Source organism: Rhipicephalus sanguineus, chromosome 5 (genome assembly GCF_013339695.2).
Source record: "Rhipicephalus sanguineus isolate Rsan-2018 chromosome 5, BIME_Rsan_1.4, whole genome shotgun sequence".
Classification (NCBI taxonomy): Eukaryota; Metazoa; Arthropoda; class Arachnida; order Ixodida; family Ixodidae; genus Rhipicephalus; species Rhipicephalus sanguineus.
In genome coordinates this window covers 138,582,107-138,605,811 of record NC_051180.1, presented here as the reverse complement: position 1 = coordinate 138,605,811, position 23,705 = coordinate 138,582,107, and the positions used below count along the sequence as shown (strand labels likewise).

General features: G+C 41.4%; 1 protein-coding gene across 1 annotated transcript in view; it reads right to left on the bottom strand.

Annotated features, from left to right (window-relative positions):
- The window catches only part of LOC119394273 (intermembrane lipid transfer protein Vps13), a 191,352-nt gene that overhangs the window by 101,679 nt on the left and 65,968 nt on the right, over positions 1-23,705 (bottom strand). The window contains 10 exon segments of the mRNA XM_037661555.2: positions 773-895; positions 3,529-3,662; positions 5,555-5,808; positions 11,512-11,657; positions 13,709-13,797; positions 14,544-14,730; positions 17,313-17,466; positions 17,951-18,255; positions 19,090-19,254; positions 20,499-20,602. Coding sequence (XP_037517483.2) covers positions 773-895; positions 3,529-3,662; positions 5,555-5,808; positions 11,512-11,657; positions 13,709-13,797; positions 14,544-14,730; positions 17,313-17,466; positions 17,951-18,255; positions 19,090-19,254; positions 20,499-20,602 — 1,661 coding nt within the window.

Below are 23,705 nucleotides of genomic sequence, written 5' to 3'. Positions count from 1 at the left end.
TAACCTGGTAATTAAAACATAACCATCAAGAACACATCTGTCCCCAATGGTGGCTCTTATTTTGACTAATCAGCACAGCGTCTTGCCTTCAAGGCCCTTAGCGGACAGTGAATGTCAGGCTCCTTACCTCCACTGAGAGTGCCATTTACAGCCTATTTCTGCTGACTATTGAAGCGAATACGGGAGTTTGATTGAACGTCCATAAATTTCAAAGTAGTTTGCAACAAAGTTCCTGCACAGTACAATAGCATAAGAACCAAAACTGCACTTTTGGTGAAAAGTAGAGTAGCACGAAGCTATTCCCAAAGTACATACTAGCTTTATGCTACCCTAGCTAGATGACCATTTCTCCATCTTAAGAAATTTGTCTTAAGTCCTAAATGTTATAAGATGCGAAGCATCTTACGGCAGAGTACAAACCGGTGGTGTGTGGCATGACCACCCTTACTGTGCATGCACAAACCCTCTACACACACCCTCTCCACTTTCCCTCTTCTCTCCTCCTCTCCACTCCTCTCTCCCCCTTCGTCCTATCCCCTACCCCTCTCCCCTCTCCACTTCCTCTCTGAAACGCAGGCTCGACATGCCGAAACGCTGCTTCGCATCGCCTCATGGTCCCCTTTAGCGGGAGATGGTGCGATTTTTTTATTAGTTCTCTTAAAAGCAATTATTTTCTTTACTTCTTGCAATTCAAAGGCATAGTCATGGCTTGTGCAACTGTAGGCACTGCGTCAACTGTAGGCACAGTGTGTGGGATCTAGGAGGGGCTTACCTCAGAGCGAACATGTTCCGATTGGAATTTGTCCACGTAAGAGGTGAACATCCTGAGGTCGTCCATGACCACCATCATTGTCTGTGTTGTCCCAACCTGCCTTAACTTCTGGTGGATAGACCCCTGAAAGTATGCAGGCACACCCAAAGAACAATCACACTACACCTGATTAAGCATTTGAATGAATGTAACATTAGGAAGTGAAACCTCCTTGACTATAACACAACTAGCTTGACCAGAAGGATGCAGCACATTAGCAACATTTAGCTCCTTTTTTAAAGATTCTTTTATGCAGCGAGGTAGAAAAGAGAAAGAAGATAATGAAGCACAGAGTCCATTAATGATTGGAACAACGGCAGAGCATTCTGTTCATGTGCCAAAGGGCCATAGTTTGAATCACTTTTTCAGTCGCTACAATTAGAAAAAAAGTAGAGCTGTGCGAATAGCAAAATTTTGGGTGTGAAGTGAATTCGAATATTGAAGTGTGAGTGTGAATCGAATTGAATATTTTTAGAATATTTCTCGAATAATTCTAGAATATTTTTCAAATACTTCGAAGCAAAATTGCAGAAAAAAAAAGAGAGGATGGCTAAGCATATTCTTATGAGATAGCAACATGAAAGTGCTTTTCGCTAGGTTGATGAAGCACTGGCAGGGTGGTGTTTCATAGTTTCTTATTAAGAATGAGGCAATGTAGAGGCCGAATTGTATTTAGGTAGATGGTTTGGTGCAACCAAAGTGTTGCCTACAACACTTTACACGTTATAGGCAAAGATGCCATTTCCTCAGCCTCTCCTCCTCTTTCAACTTCTGCGGAAGCTCAACTGATGTGGCGGACAAGGGTGTCCTCCCTTCAAGTCCGGAGTTCCAAATCTGCCTTGTAGACGTCGATATATAAGAACATCTGAAATTTTGGATGCTAAAAAGCTTCGGCTTCCGATTTTTCGGACTACCTGCCCGAATTTCAGGTCCGAAACAGCATAAATTGAGCCCCCACCTCTGCCACATCTTTCATCTCCATGTTGGAACCAGCGTTTTCTTGAGTTAGTACATTTGAGACCGTAGCAGAGCTTAAAAGGCAGCTTTGCTGCAATACCGGTGTGTGATGCGGTGAAGCATATTGAAAATCTAGGGAACACTTCCAAACGAACGTTGACTGTCTCTTGGCAAAGTTCGACCGTAACGGAGCTTGAAAGGCAGCTTTGCCGCAATACCGGGGTGTAATGAGGTGAAGCATATTAAAAATCTGAAGGGGTCACTTTCAATCGGACATTGACTGTACTTGTTTTTGGGAAGTTCGAATAGTAAAATTCCAGTGCGAATCGAATTGAATAGCAAACACTATTAAAAAAATATTCGAAATTTCGAATATTCGCACACCCCAAAAAAGAAGCACTTCTGTGTGCATTTATCGACAGTTTCACAAAGACAGCAATGGCCTTTGAAATTAAACATACTATAACTAAAAACCGTAAATATTGGAGGCCACAGGCAGTGGTACATGCTCTCGATAATTCAACTCGAGGGGACCTCACGATTTTGTTCGACTTATCAGAAGTTCTTATAAATATGACTCCAGGCAACATATACAACTAGGCAATTGGCTTTATTTGTGGATGTTTGTGACATAAAAACGCGAATGTTCATCTCGAAGCAATAAAGGCAGCAGATATATCCAGGCATGGACAAGCGAAAAGTTTGAATTAACCAAATTTGTGCAATGGGGCAGTTTGAATCAAGTGGCTTTAAAATACATTGAAAACATAGTGGGCCAAACAAAAATTTAAGATTTGTTTGAATTAGCCGAGAGTTTGAATTATTGAGAGTCTACTGTACTTTGGTTGAAGTGGATAGGAAAATCCTGCACTGCCATCTTTTGAGACATGCCGACACTTCAGCAACATAAAGCAAGACATTCCCCCAGGGCTCCGCTCTCTAAACACAGCACATTTGCAAAAAAAGGGAGAGGGGAATGGTTCCATGGCACTCTGGGAAAGTCTGTGGGTTTCTACAAGGCCCGACAGCTCAAGAAAAACGCAAATATAAAATATGACACTGAAGTGCTTATGTACTGCATGCCGGTATGCTACAATGTAAAAATGATGCCATGCAGATTTTCCTTTTGTGCTTTGTCAAAACCGTATTTCCCAATACTTCGTATTCTTGGTCCTATAGAAGCAACACCAAACTCTTTAACAGAAAAACTTTGCTGCCAGCCTGAGTCTGCAACCCAATACTTTCACGCCTTATATACATCCTTGCAAGTAGATGATTTGATTATGCATGCAAGCCCGAATACAAGCATAGTTAAAGTAAATTGGTAAAAAAATGTTATCCTTCCATTTTTAGCATGAAGCTACAAAAGAGAATCCATGCAGATTCCTCACAAGAAATTATGCTTTGTTGACGAAAATTTTTTTACTGGTCTGGCACTCCGATCTGGGACCAACGCCTTACCGGGGCGGTCACTCAACAATCTGAGCTAGCTGGGAGGCTAGCAGATCACTGCAAGAGGGCAAAAGAATAGACAACTCGAAGCAACTGCTGGCTACTACCACAGAAAGGTATTGGTACCGGGTTCGAATACCAGACCAGAACAAATTGTTTTTCAACTAAGAAGCTTTCCTTCCAAGAAATCCAAGCCACATCTTTCCGAGCCATTAAGGACGATTAGCGTGTCCCCAACATCAGTACTCACTGTAACGCTTCTTTACGGAATTCTACAGAACTCGACAGCAGCGAGGTCCGTTTCTTACCTTCAAGATAATGCATGCAGACTGAGGATCATCAATGTTGGCAACAAGGACGATGTCCGGCTTGTCCATCTCAAGCTGCACTGTGTAGTTCCTCACAGGATAGGGAGGCATGGGTGGTGAGGTTGTCTCGGTGACTGGAGAGAGAAGGAAAGTACCCTTTCATGCTGCTGCTTGGTCACTGGAGACAACACACAAATTGGCTTGTACATATTAGGGATGGGCGAATAGTGAATTTGAGGTTCGAAGCGAATAGTGATTTGGTCGAATAAGTTCGAATCGAATAGTTCGAATAGTATTTACCGCATACTATTAAGAAAAATGAGCATTTTTGTCATGACCCTTGCACAATATTTTTAAGGATTGGAACTAGGTATGAGTGAATGTCACTTTTTTGGTTTGAAATGAAGTGGAAGCAGCCTTGAATAGTAGCAAGATTTGAATAGCAGTAGGGTGCAAGTTATAAGTGGTGCAATACGTTACAATTTAAAAATTACTATACTTAGCGCATATAAGCCCATATAACACGCTTTTAAACTTAAAAAAAAATATGTACAATTAACCTTGAAGTGCGGCTTCGCGGCAGTGCAGATTTCCCCTGGATGGGTTGTTTCACGGCACAGCAGACGCTGCAGTGAAACCACCTTTACAGGGAGTTATGTGCAGTCAAATGTATACATATATGCGTTCATTTCGAATACTTCAAAATTTCGAATAATCTAAATTCGTATCGAAGCGAATTTGAATACTGTATATTCGTTCGAATATTCGAAACGGCCGAATATTCGCCCATCCCTAGTACATATAGCAACCATTACAGATGCTCTGGTGACTGGCTCTATTTGCTATTGTGACCTCTCGTGACCATCCCTCTGCCAGAAATGTCACATTATATCACGGTAGCACTGAATGAAAACCTGCCATCTAGCTGAATGCCAGAGCATCAGGCTGACGCGATCACTGATGGCATGACTTCACTGTACGTCACTTCGTTGTCCTCATCTTTATTCCAGCGGCACATTACAGGCCAGCCGGCAACAATATCGAGTTATACAAAATGCCCTTCTGCTTGTGGCGTTGTGTAACACAATTAAACAACAAACGCTACCTACATGTCCTGACTGTAATAAATACATGCGTGTCGTCCCTCTAAAACAATAAAATACAGTAAAATTGTGCTTTACTGGAAATTCCTGCTTTCTGCCATAGGGCCTTGTGTTACATTCACAGTGTTTTTTCTTTTCTCACGAAGACATTGAAAAGCTTCCCCTCATGTTACAAATTAGCCACGTTGCGATGGAATGAATGTGGTTTGCGTTTTATTTAAGCAACGAAAGGAAAAAAGTGATTAGCCGTAGTCATCAGCCAAAAGTGATCAGCCATTGTATTGGCTGCCATGTTGAAAGAATGAATACTAAGTTGTCACACTGGCTAGATCCTTGTTCTAAAATATGTTTCGGTTTAAATGAATCACCCAGTACTACATATATAGAACACAAGCCTAATAGAAGAACTATACACTGCAGTACGTTGTAAAGTGTGGCTCCGAATGCATCTAAATTTGGCTAACTGCTCACACTGACGATCATCAATCATCTTTGATGGTTCCTGGACTGTTTGTTACTCAGTGTGGTAACTTGGCAGCTAAGGTAGACAAACAACCCCAGGTGGTCAAAATTAATTCAGTCAGTTTTTTGTTCTATGTTCTACAACTTACATTTCTTAGACCTAAATAAGGCAATACCCAAGTTGTATCTAGAATGAATTCTGGTGTTTTAAATTCCGAATGCACAATACAATTGTAAGGCACCCTGCAACGGGGGTCTCCACATTATTTTTGATCACCCAGGGTTCTTTCACTTGTACCTAAATCTGAGTACACGGCTGTTCCGTCAATGTCATCCCCGTCGAAATGGGGCTGCCACGGCCGGGAATCAAACCCACGTTCCCAATCAAAACAGCACGACACCTGAGCCGATAAGCTATCACAGTGGGTAACACTGCCCAGTCTGTGTCACACGGCTCTCACCGGATGCCTGCAGCTGGGGCTGCTGCTGTTGTTGCCGCTTGGCGGCTTGCTGCTGCAGCTGCTTCCGCTTCTCGTCGGCCTTCTTGTACATGTCGTCCATGTAATAGAAGCTCATGATGGCATTGAAGAAGTCGACGCAGTAGACAAACGTGATCTTGGACAAGTCGATCTGCGTGAAGAAGTCCCCGTTCTTGTCCACCTTGTACAGAATGTCCACCAGCTTGTCCTTGCTGCGACTTGAACGTGTCAGGAACCTGCAGAAAGGCACAGTGAGGAAGGTGGCATCGTTGATTGCTTCGAATGATGACGCGCAAAAATCACAGCTCTGACTTGGAATTTGAACCACAGGCCCATTTCATGCCCGAGCTCCTTCGGGACCTTTTACGGTGAGTATTTACAACAGGAATGCTGCAATAGAATTGCTGCTAGCACAATTCTACATCACCCTTTTTATGCGTGATGTGCTCATACTCATTGAAATACCTTGGCTCAAAAATGAATTAGTAGTACTAATTAAAAAGAAATTATGGATCTTTAGTCATATATTGTGTAGCGCCATCTTTGTAAGGCAACTGGGGATGGTCCTAGCTAAAAGAAACAGAATTTCAGTATAACTTTTCTTTCAAGCTCAAGACTGCTCGTTCTTGGCGGAAGAATGTCATACTGACATCTCTCTCCCACTCCTCCATTTTTTTTTATAAGGTATAAACCATTTAAGTTTCACTAAGCTAAAAACTGATGAGAATTGATGAAGTTCTTGTGAAGATCACATTTTTTTTTTACAAACAGAATCAAATCGATGAGTGACATCCAAAAACACAATGTTGTCTTTTGACAAATTGTTACTGGCACATTTGTTGGGGGCCACCATCACACCGTCTCTGTGCATTTCTTATGCTTATTCATAAAGGCACCTTAACACTCATGCCGCAGTCGGAATATTTGGTTGACTGGTCTCTGCATTTACTGAAAAATGCCAAAGATTTTTTGCAGCCCATTGTGGCACTGGCAACAACTCAAGTTCACGGGCACTGTTAACCCTTATGCAACAAAAAAGTGAGCACAGCTAGCAGTAACTGTGAGGCGTAACAAATAATAAGCCAACGCGACACAGTGAATACATTAAACTCTATGCAGAATGGGTAGAGGATTTGTCGCGGCTATATTTTAACCATTAGTATATTTATTGTGAGAACACGTAAATGATATTAATGATGCATCGGTGTTTGCATTACTCAGTTTCTATACACGCTGATTTGCAACAGCGCTACATTAGTTCCATAATGAAAATGCATGGTGAGTGTTTTGATAGACTCATACGGGAGAGCTGTGTGCTGGCCATGGACTACGACATTTAGGCTTAAAGCATTATGATTGTTTTGATCGGTATGTTGAAGAACATTGCCAGACCAGCATCACTGACACGCAAGACTTTTTAAAAATAAAATAAACTCTTGCACGTCAAACACTTCCTTTCCATGAAGACATTATACAATGCACAGAGCCTCTAGGGGTAGCCATTGGCAAACTGATGCTATCATATATTATGACTAGGCTTGTGCGAATATTCGAGCACTTCGAATATTCCAACGAATAATGCAGTATTCGAATTCGCTTCGATTCGAATTTAAATTATTGAAAATTTCGTCGAAATGAACGAATAGGTGTATATTAGTCCGCTTATAACCCCCCTGTAAATGTGGTTTCACTGCAGTGGAGCGGTGCTATACCGTGAATACACCTTTCCAGAAAAAATCCGCATTGTCCGTTTGTAACCTGTAAAGGTAGTTTCACTGCAGTGGAGGGGTGCTATACCGTGAATACAACTTTCCAGAAAAAATCCGCACTGCTGCGAAGCCTCACTTCAAGGTTAAATTAACATATTACCCTCACATCGATTCATCATTTTTTAAGTTTAAAAACTTGTTATACCGGCTTATATGCTCCAAGTATAGTAAATTTTAAAACGCAACATATTTTAAAGGTTATTATTTGCATTCTACCGAAAGCCAAATCCTGCTACTATTCAAAGTTGCTTCCACTTCCTTTGAAACAAAAAGAATGACATTTGCACATGCCTTGTTACAATTTAAAAAAAACGTTGTGCAGGTTGGTTGCGTCATGACAAATATGCTCATTTTTCTTTATAATATGTGATATATACTATTTGAATTCGATTCGAAATTATTCGACCAAAATCACTATTCGCTTCAAATTCGCTTCGAACCTAAAATTTACTATTTGCACAAGCCTAATTATGACCCATACGCTGGCTTAAGTAGGAAGTAGGTAATTAAGAGCTTGCTTGTACATACAATCACGAGTTCCCCATCAAGAGTGATGACTTTCCAGACTAAAGACAACATGCCGAACTGTCAATAATGAAAGCCACATGCAGAATTTACGGAGCTGATAGGTTAGGCCAATCTAGACTCTTTGTATGCTTTAATGAAAAAAAAAAGCGCGTCACATAAAACAGAGAGAGGGGAAGGGTTCCGTGGCATTCTAGAAAATCTGCTGGAGTGTTCGGTGCCAGAATAAAAATGTTTTAGGCCCAAAACATTGTATTGCCAGATGAACACTTTTGTGACCACGCCTATTCCCATCGTTGGTATGCTAACGATGACTTCAAGCTCAAATTTTGGCGCTCTCTGGGCGCTTCTGGACAGCTCACTCCCTCCAAAGGGCAAAAGAGGAAGTACTTCATCAGTTTCACTTTTGGGTTTTTTTTTCCGCCACGGGGAGATTTTTAAAGCTCCTTCAAAGTTGGGGAGGTGAGCGCTCATTGTTTCAGTTATGGTGCTGACATTGCTCGCGGGTGCTCCATGAAAACGGCAAATTTCAACGGACTCCAACGAATCTGAGCGGGAATCTCTGGATGATGGTAGTAGCACAAACACGGAAGACGACTTTGATGCTTGAGACTTCAATACAGACGCTGATGATTGCTGATGACTGCGTTTTATACCGTGTTATTAACAGTGACTCTGACATAGGTCTTCTTCAAGCTGATATAAACCGTGTTCGTGACTGGACTAACACGTGGAACATGGAATTAAACACTAACAAATGCAAGCACATGCGCATTTCACGTCGCAATACAACACTGCCCTCTTATCTCAATAATACTAACCTGGAATCTGTGTCCTGTTACAAATATCTAGGCGTACTCATCTCTTCGGATCTTTCTTGGAAGATGCATGTAGATCATGTAACCAATAATGCTAATCGCCGCAACTTTATATAATGCTTTATACGCCGCAACTTCTCTCTTTTATCTAGCCCTGTAAAACTACTTGTTTATAAATCATTAGTCCGTTCCAAACTAGAATGTGCTGCATCTGTGTGGGACCCCAGTCAAGAAACACTCATTTATCAGCTTGAATCCATCCAGAACCGGGCTGCTCGTTTCATTCTTTTTAACTATCATCGCACCTCCAGCGTCACTTCCATGAAAACAAGTTTATCATTACCTCTGCTTTCAGAACGTAGGAAAATATCTCGCCTCAGCCTTTTCCACAAGGTATATTACGACAACCAGATCCTCAAGAATAAATTGATAACCCCTTCTTCTTACGTATCTGATCGCATCGACCATCGTCATAAAGTTGGCATTCCGACGTGCCACACCAACCATTTTTACAATTCATTCATCCCCCATACGTCAGCAAGTTGGAATCACCTTCCCCGATCTGTCGTTGAGATTACTGATAACCCTAAGTTTAAGGCTGCTGTAACTAACCTGTTGTTGTCATAATGGTATTTTTGTAAGATTATAGTATTTCCACTGTTGAGTAGCCCTTTTGTTTTCCTTTTTTTTGTACATGCGTATATTGGCACATATTGCTGCAACGATGCATTCTTTGGTTCATAGGCACGTGATTGTGCTTGAGTGTTATTTCGTTAGCGTTGATTCCTTGTTGTATTAGACCCTGTTTTGCTTTGCATTTCTAAATCATCTGTTTTTTGTTCTTTTACTGTGCGCTGTTTATTGTTGGTTTTCTTCATTTTACCTATGTAACCCCCAAGTTTTTTCTTTCTTACTATGTTGTATTAAAAATGTAACCCACTCCCCTCTGTAATGCCCTCGGGCCCTGAGGGTATTGAAATAAATAAATAAAATAAATAAATACACTCAAACCTCATTATAACAGTCACATCTGCCACGAAAATAACTTCGTTATATCCGAAAATTCGTTATAAACGTTTGTTTGTAGCACTGTAGCTATGACAAGACTACTCTTCATTTAGTACTTCGTTATAACCGATAATTCGTTATATCCATGTTCGTTATATCGAGGTCTGAGTGTAGATAGTGCTTCAAACCGCCCCGCAACATCAACAGGTATCCACCGGTAAGTTTCGCTCTCCCCTTGGGATGTTTTATTGCTGTCGCGCGTTGATGTAAACGTATCCGGTGCGTACCAGAAGTCACAGCTCTTATCTACAAGGTGTCAACTTCGTTCAGGCGGGAGCATTTGGCGTCCGTTGCAGAAACAGCGGAGTTTTCTCCGCGAAGACGGCGAAGAGTGGACCTTGACCTAATGCTCTGGAATGCCGCGCGACGGCTTCTTCACGTTGTTTTTCACCGCAGAAATTGTCAGAGAGGTATGCATCCACAAAAATAAGTATGCATGGATGCATATTTTCGAAAAGCCAATGCACAGAAGGACGGATCATGGAGGGAGGTCACTGAGGAGGAGATGAGCAAGTTCGTCAGACTTCTGGTGTACACGGAATCATTTAAGTCCCGTGCCTGCATTGCTATTGGTGTCAACGACATATATTTCCAGGGCCTTCACCCACCATCAGTGATGCCACAGAAAAGGTTCAAGGCGTTGCTTGCCTTGTTGAGTGTGTCTGATCTAGAGAAGAACACTGCGCGAAGTTTCACCACGCATCTTCTCTACTGCAACACACGAACAATTCATCCGCGCTATTTTTTTAACCGCGTCACAACCTTTTCATGGATGAGAAAATGGTGAAATCAAAAGGTCAGTCTGGTATTCGGCAGTACATGACGGACAAAGTGGTCAAATGAGGATGCAAATTATGGGTTTTGGGAGATTCGGAAACGGGGTACAATGTTCATATCAACGTATACACGGGAAGGCGCCTCAGGGCCCTCAGCACCGACCACAAAAAATTGAAAAATACAATAATTGCTACGAGGAAAGGAAAGTTGAGCAGAATAAAAAATGTTTTATGTGAGACATGTGCAGCCAACCTTTGTTTCAGAGCGTCAAGAAACTGCTTCGTGCGGTGGCACGATAGGCACTAGTGCTTATATTTTTGTATGTATGTAAGTAACTTTTGTACTTACAAAGTTTATATTTGCCATTTTATTCTACTAGGGCCTTGTATTCAAAACTTATATTTCAAATTTGTTTTATATTTACCCTGTGCTGCGCAGCATTGATATTTTTATGAATTTTTTTCCTTCTTGCTACATTTTTATTTGTTTTGATAATTTTTTGGTAATATTCAAAATAAATCTGTTGTTTAAAATTAACACTGCTAAAAGGAACAATTCTTCCTATATCATTTGATACCCTACACTTTAGCATCAATTAACTACTGTGGCAGCAAAAAATACTTCTGACCTGCCCAAAAACAACAGTTTTTTTTCGTGGTCACAAAAATGTTAAGCAGGTGAGAATAGCGCACTTTGGCGCAGTTGACGTAAGTTGCACTTGGATGGGCGGAACAAGGTGCAGACAAGTACAGCTGTAGCAGAATAGCACAAATGGCACAACTGGACCACTCTTTAACAGCGAACCTGTTGTAGCTCACCGTAGTTTGTGTGGTGTCACCGGGAAACTCCTCAAGTGGGTATGCGCCACAGGAATTAAGCATGAATTCCATTCACTTGCTCTCAATATGCATTCTATTAGGTTAAAGAATGTGCCATTCCCACAACCACGCACTAGAGGCAAAAATGCAGCTTTTCATCGTACCTGGTCAGACCACTCTTGCGGGTAACGCGCGTGTCGTCCACAATAAGATTGCCCAGCAATGTGTCCATCCAGTACGACCCATCGTGAAACATGTGTCCCTTGAGTGAGAGAAGCTCAATCTCCAGTCTGGCCAGGCCTTCTTTCACCTACAACAAACACAGTGACATGCACAAGCACACAATTTTTCACACTCGACACCATCTAACGTGGCACAAAGCTTCCGTTCAGCTGACTGCCAGACAGTCACTGCCTGCCACAATGTGTGTTGGCCCCAATATTTACAAGACGCAAGACTTGTGAAAAAAGCTGTTTCCCCCGAAGCCTGAACTCATAGCCTTAGTGAGCAGCAGTTTTTGAGACCAACACAGAATCAGTGTTTATGTGAACGCAAGAAACGGCGCATTGAATAGAATTTCCAGTCAAATGCACAAAAGTAAAAGGCTGTAACGCATTAAAAAAAAGTTGCACCACAACAGGATAGTTAAGACAGGAAAATAAAGCTTCCTGTAGGGCGAGTTAGTGTTGTATCACATATGACATTTTTTAGCACAAAAGTGGAAAGGAAAGAAATCTTGGGAAGAGAAGAACAGTGTACAAGGGTGGGCGCTCGCCTTGTGCACTGTGTTCTTCCCAAGATTTCTTTCCTTTTCACTTTTGCGCTAAAAAATGCCGTACGTAAGACGGGAAAAGTTGCTTTATGATAAACTTGCAAATACCACTATGTTGCACTGAGGGAAAGAGGCAAGTCAAGATGGCTGCCAATTACTGGTGACATGCAATGTTTGGATAAAGGAAAATGTGCTGCAAGTAAACACACAGTCGTACACTAACGATGCATTTATGCAAACATATGACCACTGATGCGAAACAGTAGACTTCCATTAATTCGATTTTACTCCAATCTACATAGAATGTCCCGGCCAACACCCCATAGATTTTAAATTTTTACGTGAACAAGTGTCACTTAAATCCTGAAGTTAGGCTTTGCCAGATAATGGAAACTTGGCCGGTTACACTACACACACACAACCCCAGTGATGAGCGCATTAATGGTTCCAATATTAGCAGTGTGCAACTTCGCGGCACTAGGGCAAACAGTGAATACATCAGACATGTCCCCTCTAGCCAATAGTGCCCGTTTCTTACATGGCCAGGCAGATTTTTATGTGATGACAGTAGCTAGCAACAATTCTAACATGCGCTTTTAGTTTTGAGAAAGCTTGTCCAAATGTTCTTGTGGCGAAGCAATCCAATATGAAACCACAGCTGCACTCATGACAACATAGAGCTGGCCTGGCCAACATCAATGCCATTGCCATCACAAGATTGCTACAGTAAAAGCTTGTTAATTCGACACTCATTAATTTGTAAAATCAGATAGTTCGGACGTGTTCTCTTGTCCCGGCCAGCGCATGCATTGTTTAATGGCATCAAACCTGTTAATTCATTCATATTCGGCCGCAACCCGGTTAATTCGGACAATCCTCAAAGTGCACTGACTACGAAGCACCGGAAAAGTGTGACACAGAGACAATAACTGCGTTCGCAGACAACTGAAACGACCACAGGCTTTGAAAAAGGTGTGGTCGCCACCCTTGATTGCATTGTTGATACGTAATATGGTATGGGTTCAGACTACGTTTCAGATTGAGACACGAAGGTCAATTGAGCCGCGTTCACACTGTGAATGAAGTCGCAAATGACGAAAATTGTGGTTTCTGCACTGCTCTTGAGCAAAATAATTACTGGATTTACATATTCATCAAGAAAGTGAATATGCATTGATGTAATACATTTATTGATTTCTTGATACTTTTGATAATTCAGCATTTGGTTAATTCGGACAGTTTTTCCAATCCCGTGAAATTCGAATTAACAAGCTTTTACTGTATCACCATAGACGTCAACTCTGCACAGCATAACTTATTCTGTAGCCCTGAAATGCGCTTTAACACAAACCTGCTCTCTCATACAACAGTGCGACAGTCAAACATCCAGGTCACCTTTTTCTAACAAGTACCTTTCATTACATTCAGTACTCTCATCTACCAATCAAGGTTTTCTTTTAGCAGACTTCTTTATCTGCATTTTTGCACATAAATGTCACTGGTATATGTTCTTTATAGCCATGTACCTTAACAGTAGTTAAGCAGTTTTTTAAATAAACTAGTAGTCTATAGACACAAAGTGCACCAACCTCATCTGTTCTCTTCATGTAAAGGTCCAAAACAACGCAGTCAATCTGGAAGGCCAGATCGATCCTGACGGCCCTCTTAATCTCTTTCTCTGCAAAAAGAAAAAGAAAAGACAGAGAAAGAAAAAGAAAAGAAAATTCATAAATGAGCCCTTCTGTGAGCATTTCTTTCATTCACTATTTTTTTTCACCCTCTGCGCCAGGCAGCCAGTCACTATCCTGACAGCTGTTTTGCAAACATATGCAAATGCAAAGATGACAGATGAATATTTCTTAAATATCACAAAATCTGGGCACAGCCTTCCTTACGTAAAGGCTCAAACGTTTACGCTAGAATGCATAAATCAGACAAACCATACTTACTGACATCAATGTAATCTGAGTGAAGCAGCAACAAGAAAAAGCTCCAAGTCGATCAGGAAATTCACACGGTCAGATCACAAAACACAAAAATGCCAGGCAAAAAAAAATGATAATACTAAAGCTCTCCAGACAAAGTGAGCACAGTAGCTGCACAAACATCTCTTTTTCAACAACAAAAAAATTTAACGCTACTTTTTTCAATGGGGAACACGTGACCATAGGAGTGTTAGCCAATGACACTCATGGCCATGAATGGCGCTGGCTATCACTTTCGAAGCTAGGACCAGTACATAGATGTATATACACTCAAACCTCATTATAACAAAATCACATCTGCCATGAAAATAACTTAATTATATCCAAAAATTCGTTACAAATGTTTATTTGTAACACTATCCCAAAGTACTTCATGGGTGTTTTGGCATTCCACCTCCCTCGAAATGCACGTAGCAACGTCTAGAGCCAGCCTTCCTACCTGTAGTTAGGACTGGGTCGGTGTGCTCGTGCGAGTATTTGTCTTCCGGTACCGTGTAAGGAGCGTTGGTCACAATTGGCACCGGTATCTTTGACCAATCCAGGGGCTCGTCTTCGGGCGGTATCTCGTTCAGGTTCTCGTCCAGCGTTCGCATTATGGCACAGTAGTCCTCTTGGCTGAGAATCAGCTAGAAATGATGCCGGAGAAAACACACACACACAGCTGAACTAATGCAACGCACAAAAGGTCAAAAGTAAAAAAATAAATCCCTCGTTCGCAAAGCAAATGAACACCAATGCACAAAATCTGAAATTCTTAACGTATTCCTTGAAGATGTACAGGCATTAACAGAGGAAGGCAAGCTTTTGAACTTTCTTTTTCTTATCCAGCCAATTTCTTGGATAAAACAACTATTAACTAGCTCTTGGGGTTTAGGGTGCCATAACCTCATTCGGATAGTTTCTTAGGTAAAATGCACCCGTTATCAGCAACTCTGGGGTTGTGAACCTCTGTTCAGACATTTAGTACTGTTTGATATTCTTTGGCCTTTCACAGCTTTCACCTATTTATCTTTGTTAGAAGTGGCACGCAATGTCAAATTATATTGTGTCCGTGAGTTGTCTTCCTGGAAAACAGAATTTTTTAAAAGAAACCAATCACACCCGAAACCTCATCTTTATGCAGACATACAAAGCAACAGAAGCAGAGTTTTTTTAAGAATAAGTAATTTTTGTAGCAACATTTATAAAGTAGCGACCAGTTTTTCTAACACGGCACCGTCATGCATTTACATCCCTTTTATCCCAATACAGTCAGTGTTGACCTGACTGTACTGAACATTACCTTGGTGAATGGAATGCCAAAAGCAAGCCCCCCTTACTCAACGGTCCTTTCATTTTTCAATTCTATAATGCCTCCTCCTCATGAATTATAGTATGATGCTGGCATTCATCAACCTCTGGTAAATCTCGAGGCATTATTGTAAATGGAAGAAATAGCTTGGTTGTTTAAAACACATTTTTCTACTCGCATCTACTGCCACTTCTAGAGAAGCGAGTTGGGCTAGTTGGTGCATATTAACTGCGGACATATCTACTAGCGCGAAAAACACACAAAGGACGAGGTAAAAGATGGCGGACAAAACGCAGCGCTAATCTTCAACTGATCATTTACTTCCACAAGAAACAGGAAATCACAGGCTGCGCAGGAGGCTGCACCATACGGAAGAAACCATTCAAAAAACACCCCCATAAACATCACAGCTTTTTTCCTTCACAAGCCATAGGTTAATGAATCGTGTCATAACTAGTCCAACAGTTCTATGCGCAGACTACGTTCCAAGTATGCACACTCCTTGTTGCTGAGGGCTAGCGACGGCGCACTTACACACCGATCACCTGCTTCTCTTATGCAGAAGGCCTCGTAGATCTCTCTGTCTGATTGCCCTCGCAACCGCCTGAGCCCACGAGCGCAGTGAAACTGTGCTGTGCACGTGCACCTTCGGCAATGAAGTTTAGCGCTGCATCCTGTCTGCCGTCTTTTACCTCGTCCTTTGTGTGTTTTTCACGCTAGTAGATATACCCACAGTTGCTACTTCTACTTTTTAATATTTCTATAGTGTTCTATTTCTAGACTATTCAATTTATGTTCAACTCTGTAGTCAACTATTCTATTTCTGTTAAGCTCTGCAGTTGAATGTGCACATGCACGCAGAGGTGGAGTCCAAATTATCACGTGATGCACTGTATTTCCGTGTCTTTGGCGCTGGATTGTGGATCGGCAGCTGTACTTACAGGTGGTACTTGGTAAGAACAAATGAAGGCCCTCCGTGAATCAACTGACAAAGCACACAATTTTTTTAATGTTTTCATATCAAGAATGTTAATCTCTGTTAGCTTTCATGATGCACTCATTTTGTACATTAAACAATTTTTCACTCGGAAGCTTCTTTTTACACAGGCCAACATTTCGTTGCAGTTACCTTTTAAGGATTAGTTAAGAATAAGCTTGTGCTAATAGTAAAATTTAGGTCTGAAGCAAATTCGAAGTGAATAGTGATTTGGTCGAATAGTTTTGAATCGAATTCAAATAGTATATATCACATATTATAAAGAAAAATGAGCATATCTGTCATGACCAAACTAACCTGCACAATATTTTTTAAAAGTGAAACAAGGCATGTGCAAATGTCATTCTTTTTGGTTCAAAGGGAAGTGGAAGCAACTTTGAATAGCAGCAGGGTTTGACTTTTGATAGAATGCAAGCGATAACCTTTAAAACACGTTGTTTTAAAATTTACTATACTTAGAGCATATAAGCTGGTATAACAAGCTTTTAAACTTAAAAAATGATGAATTGATGTGAGGGTAATATGTTCATTTAGCCTTGAAATGGGGCTTTGCGGCACTGCGGATTTCCCCTAGAGAGATGTATTCATGGTACAGCACCCCTCCACTGCAGTGAAAGTACCTTTACAGGGGGTTACATGTGGTTTATATATGTATATTTGTTCATTTCGAATACTTCGAAATTTTGAATAATTTAAATTCGTTTCAAGGCAAATTTGAATACTGTAATATTCGTTTGAATATTCGCACATGCCTAGTTAAGAATTATATTTAGGATTAAAAGGCTGAGGCTTCTCCTGTTTGCTTGCTGTTCAACACAGCGAGAATATTGGCTACACAAAAGCAGGATGTCTTTCAGACAACCACAATGGTATGTCAGCCAAACTGTAACAGATGAAAATGTGGTGATAAAAAGACAAACCTCTATCCTTGGCAGCACGCCTTCGTTCTTCATTTCTGGAACTTCAGGGTGGGCCTCAAAGTTCATGTTTCTGGTGACAAGTAAATTGAATGATACTGGAAGGAGCAGGGGGTGTTCAACGCCATCATCTGCAGGTGGTTCCTTCATGCTGAACCTATAAAAAAGAAAAAGGAGTAAAGGGCTCACATGAAGTCATGTTCTTCATTATGAAGAAACCAGCAAAAAGACTTAAAGGTTAAAAATGTGACAATCATCGGGCAGTCGTGCATAACACAGAAAGCTTTGGCTTGAATAGATATGAAAGTAAAGCACTGAACCAGTTCGGAGTGAAATTATTGTTCGAGAACTCCAGTGTTGTTAACTGCACAATCATAGGTTCATTAGAAGAGAAAATGATTGCGATAGTTTTATTTCTGAATTTCGCCCTGAAACCTCAGCACTCAAATGTCGGTGCAATGTCACAAATTTCAGTCATTTTTGTCAGTCATTGATGCAATACAGTTTTCTGAAATTTACTGACACGGCATCCTGTTTGTGACGCTGTGCACACAACCATGTTCGATAAAATCAGTGAGGGCCTGCAAAACAAACACAATTTCGGTCTCAAGCTGGATTCAATATGGGGTGTGCTTACTTACCGTGACAGCTTGAGGTCGTCGAATGCCACCACCATCTCTTCCATGAGGCAAGGCGATTCAGGTGTGCTAACTTTGTCCAGCTTGAACTTGTTGCTCACGCGCAGCACACCAAAATCCATGACCACAATGTTGCGTGACTTGCAGTTCTGTGGCAGGCAGATGATGGGCGCCTCGATGCGGATGTCCAATGCCATCTTGTAAGCCTGCTTGTAGGCCGTCTCCACACTGGCACGCGCGGCCTCAGCCATGTTGGCCGTGGCCTCCATTATCTTCGCTTTGGCTGCCTGGAACCTGTTCACAAAGTTCTGAAAGAAACGGAATAAGTGGTGATAGAGCATCCCGTGTAATGCATCCAACATACCCATTGATGATTCCTGGCTAAGCAGCACCCCAGTAATCGTCGTCAAATGAATGATGCTTGCCCAGCTTCTACAGCCAACTTATGCATGGCCCCCCACAGTGAATCGATTACAGTCACAGCCAACACTGATGTACACAATGCTAAATTAGTTCCAGCATTTGAAAATCCAATGAGGTTATCAAAACAAAGGCCCCCAAGAGAGGAATGTGTTTAAACACACCCAGATATGAAAGGACCTCGGCAGAGGCTATCCACATTATAGTTAATTACGCCATCAAACTCCACAGGTCTGTTATCCAGCTTCACAAATAAAGGCTGCATGCATTCGTTTAACTAGCACAAAGACCAGAATATATGCCGAGGTTTTTACCCCCGGTATAAAGTGGTGAAGTGCCCCTCATCCTTTACATGGTGTCCCACGCATCAATCTGTAAGGATTAAAAACAATGTATGGATGAAAAGGGAGTTACCGGACGTATTTATTGCCAGAAACTGCTGCACACTTCTTATTATGGTGTCATCATATTGTGGCGTGCTGTTTTGCCTAGTAGTTTTGTCAAAGTTTCGCTTACACCTGTTCTCACAGTGAATGAGATTTGCAGTAACTTTTTGCCATAAATAAAACATTGATGTATTTTCAAATGGCTTTTGCATTTCAGAAACACCAGTGGGCTTTTTTGCAGTCCACTTCGAGCCAAACATAATGGTTGGTGACTGTACTTGAAACACTAACAAGTGATGGTATGGTGTACACACAGGAACTGTCAGAGATACTTACATAGATGTCCAAGTAGAAACGGTACAGAAACACAAAGTGGAGCCGGCCCAATGTCCCTTTGATAGCGATGTCCACTCGATCCATTTCCACATAGCCCAAAGCTCCGCATTCCTCATAAGTTGTGATTTCAAAAGCAACAACTTCACCACCAGGCACAGCAATTATCTGCGATAAGAGCAACCAATCCCATAGAGGTTATCATGCTGCAAGCTTGCTCATTAAGTCACAATAAGCCAAATCAATGCAATGAGTTGTGCTTCCACAAACCTAGCCATTGTATTACAAATAAAATAAACTTGTACAAAATACGCAAAACAGAAACAAATACTTATACTTTTTTGAAGCATTATGGTTAGTGTCATCTGTGATGGATAAGAATTTGTTCATGACAAAAATATCACCTAAGAAATGCATTCCACATAAGTACACCAGGCTTTAATTGCATGCAACTGCTCACTAGTTCCATGTTTAAAACGTTATGTTCACACAGGCAAAATCAGATAACTCTACACCTTGGCACACAACATTGTAGAACTATACAAAATTCTGTACATATCTATACAGAAGAGTAGAGATGGAATCATATTGTTTACATTCGCTGTACTCCTGGCCATGGTCATGACTGAAATTAATTCGTACATGCGGCGCATACACCACGTATTCTGCATAGCAAAATAGAGAATATACATTCTGTGAAATCTGAGAAACAGTAATGTTAAAGCTATTCTTTTAAAACAGCACAAACATGATTGGCCACTAATGGACAACTACACAAACTGCACTAATGGTACACTATCTGTATCAACCTACTATGCACGTTCCTTAGCTTATTTCTGTAATGTTTTCTGGAAACACCAGTTTAAGAGCAGAAGAAAATGCGCGACACAAGAGAGTTAGTTAAAAGAACTAACAGAACTGCAAAAAAATGTGATTTCCAACGTAGTTAGATAAACACTGCAGTGCTCAAAATACATAAGAACTATGTGTAGCAACATCTAGATTGGGGCTAGCTGTTGATACTGTGCTGAAAATCAGAGACCATATTCATGGTTAATCACTTTCCTGAATGTGATCGCTTGCGCAACAAATCATGCAACTCAGCACCGTGAGTGTCAGTGCCTAAAGGTAACGGCGACCCCAGTACTGCATCAACCCCAGGCGCTCTCACACTGTGCAGGCAACGCTGTAAGTAAGATACACCGCTCCCAGGAAACGACAGAATGAGGCAAGAAAGAATGGAGCAGAATGACGACAAGAAGAGCCAAAAGAAGGACTCGCTTTTTTTTATTTCATCCTGCACCCCTCTGTAGTGGTGCTTCTCAGTCGGGGCCTTCGCCAGCGAGGTCCCTTTGTAGATTCTTTATCGCTTGCAGCTGAGCGTTCACAAAACGCAAAATCGATGCCCTTACGTTCTTATGAAGGGTTCCAGGTGTCGGATCGCCAATGCCGACTGTCTTGAGGTTTAGCCTTGTGACGAGCTTATTTGGATACCACGTCATACCGTACTCCATGCCTAAAACACAAGACGTGCTTTCTTAGTAAAAGGTATTAATCAAGTCGAACCCAAGCACAATGACATGGACAATACAAATCATTAGACATAACGAAGTATATACATGTATCTATAATTTGGTTGGTCATACTATATTTCATTCAGTAGTATACTGCCTACAATAGAACCGAAGAATGCAAGATCAGAGGCGGCGTAGGATGCATTAAAGTGAGTGTTTGCTAGGAGCTCAGAATACGTACATATTTGGTAGCAAGAAATGCTGAATACTAAGCAAGAGCAGCTATGAACAGCATATTCAAGCTGCATGTGCACAACAGTTACACAGCCGCAGCGGTGCAGATGGTGCAAAGTGCATTTATACGCCACATATCGGCATGGCACGCCAATGGCATGGAATTGTAATTGACAAGAGACTTGCTCACTCGCCAGAGACGTGACAGTCATGCTTGTTCTGCAGACCTAATCAAAATTTTTTCTTAATGTAAGTGCATACATTTTTAAAACAAAGGTGCTCTTGCATCAGATGAAAAGCTCATTAGCCAAGATTCAATTACGTTAAAAAATCAAGTCCATGTTGCCAGCAACAGCGCAGCTTAAAAGTGTGCATTGTCGAAATAGCTGGTTCATGCATATACAAACTTTGCAAGTTTGTTACATAAGGAGACATGAGTACTAGCATTCAGGGGACATGGACGAGGAGAACGAATACGGGACCCTGTCCCTTTAATCCTAGTAATCATGTCCTATTATGCTTGATGTCAACTAGCCCAACTTTCCACATTAATTGTTGCATAAGCCCACACTTTGTACAGAAGGGCAACTGACATAGAACAGGCACTACTCACAACAACAGTTCACTGAAAGTTTGTAAAGGGGGACATGGGTTGTGGAGGTATTATGTTGTACTTTATGTCCAAACTTGATGAAACTAAATAAACTTGCCTAGTCGTTCCCGCCGATTTTAAATATGAAATAATTTTCTGTTGTAGGTCACACTAGTTTTCGAGCTACATAAAGCTGCCTGTACGATTATTGGAGATGGTTGGAAAAAAGCGTCCAGCAGAAAGCGCAGTCAAGGTCGGTGGAGGGTTAATAATAATAATAATAATAATAATAATAATAATAATAATAATAATAATAATAATAATAATAATAATAACAACAACAATTGTTGGGGTTTAACATCTCAAAACCACAATAAAATTATGAGAGATGCCGTAGTGGAGGGCTCCGGAAATTTCAACCCCGTGGGGCTCTTTAATGTGCACTAAATCTAAGTACACGGGCCTCAAGCATTTTCACCTCCATAATATTACTAGCTAGCTAGATACTTTAATATGTAATAAGTGCAGGCCATTTGCATTGCAAGTGCATTACACTTTAATATGTAATAAGTGCAGGCCAAAAAATGGCCAATAGGCCATTTTTTGGGTACTCTAGTAAACAATTTCGCTACTGCCACACAAAATAATATGTACTATAATATATGGTACGAATTTGTAGAACAAGGAATGCGCTTTCTGCTGGCATGAAAAGTAAAGCAAACATTACTAAAGTATTTTGAAAGAAAAAAACTTTAATATGAAGATTTTTAACAAAAACGAGAACACTCTGTAAAGACATCAATGCTGTTTTGCACGAAGTGAACATAAAAAAATTTTGAAATGTACATTTTGACCAAAAATGTCATATCCAATATCCTTGAAAATATAAGCATTCTATTTGTAGCCATTATTTAGATACAAAAGAAAACGTTAGCCCAACTGGCTATAGTGCCACCGCGCAATGCAGTTACGTGATGCGGTGAAGCACAGGTTTGCATAGCATGTTTTTTATAAAACATTCGTTTTCTCTTCTATCTTTGGCTCAGAAGTATGCATCCATGCATATTCATTAGTTTTGTCTCACTCTTCGGTGATTATTTCTCAGGTAAAAAACAACACGAACAAATCGACGGGTCAGACGAAACACCACGCGGCACTACGGAGCACAATGCCGAAGTACACTGCGGGTCGCCCTCTTGTGCTAAGATCCACTCGTTGAGCAGCCGCCGGCAAGCGGTCCCGCCTAAACAGCGTTGACACCCTGCCGATAGGAGCTGTGATCTTTAGAACACGCCGGATATATTTAGAACGGAGCGCGGGAGCGACGACTCGGTTCAGAGACAAAAACAAAAGTTACTGGCGGATACCTGTTGACATTCTGCGGCTGTTCGACACACTTTCGCTGTCTGTGCTGATGTCCGATGAGTCAGAATTATCTTCAGAGTCTTGGCCGCTGCCGCCACCAAAAAATTGTGTATCAGACTCGACGGAATCCATCGAAATTTGCCGTTTCCGAGAGGCCGGTGTGCGCGATGTCCACGCCATTTCTGAAGCTAGGAGCGTACGACCCTCTCGACATAAAAGGCACTTCAAAGCTCCCACTGCGGCGGAAAAGGTAAACGAAAAATCGAAACTAGAAAAATAGCTCCTGCTTTATACGATGGATAACGTTAGCTGTCTGTGAGCGCTGCTAGCGCTGCAAAACTTGAAGTTGAAAACCACTGATAGCGGGGCTATCGATGGGTGTAGGCGCGGACAGGAAAGTGTTAAAGAGGCCCTGCAACACTTTTCCAAGTAGCCATGGAATGTTCACTTAACAAAACACGTTGCGGGGCTAGTTGGTGATACATTCTTATTTAAAAATTGTAGCGCTACATTACTGAACGTAGCGCTACATTCAACCGCCAAGCCTGACATTTTGAAGATTGTGAGTCAGCGCCCGTCCTGTCATGTACCTTTCTTCTCGTCCTCGTCTAATGTAGCACCACAATTTTATTGCGATAGCAATTATATGGACAGTCTCGGCTGATTTTTGCCGTCGCCGTCGCCGCCGTCATGCTGCGTATATGTATAAGTATGTATATATACATCAATATCACAAAGAAAAATAAATCAGAAAAATGCTTCCAAAGCGCGGAATCAAACCAGCGACCTCTGAATTCGCAGCGCGGTGCGCTAAGCACTACTCCATGAAGCGTTCATCTCTCAGATAGCTAACGGCGAGCGTTATATACACACCCTTTACCGTTTGCAGTCCTCCGAGACGGAGGCGCTTATAA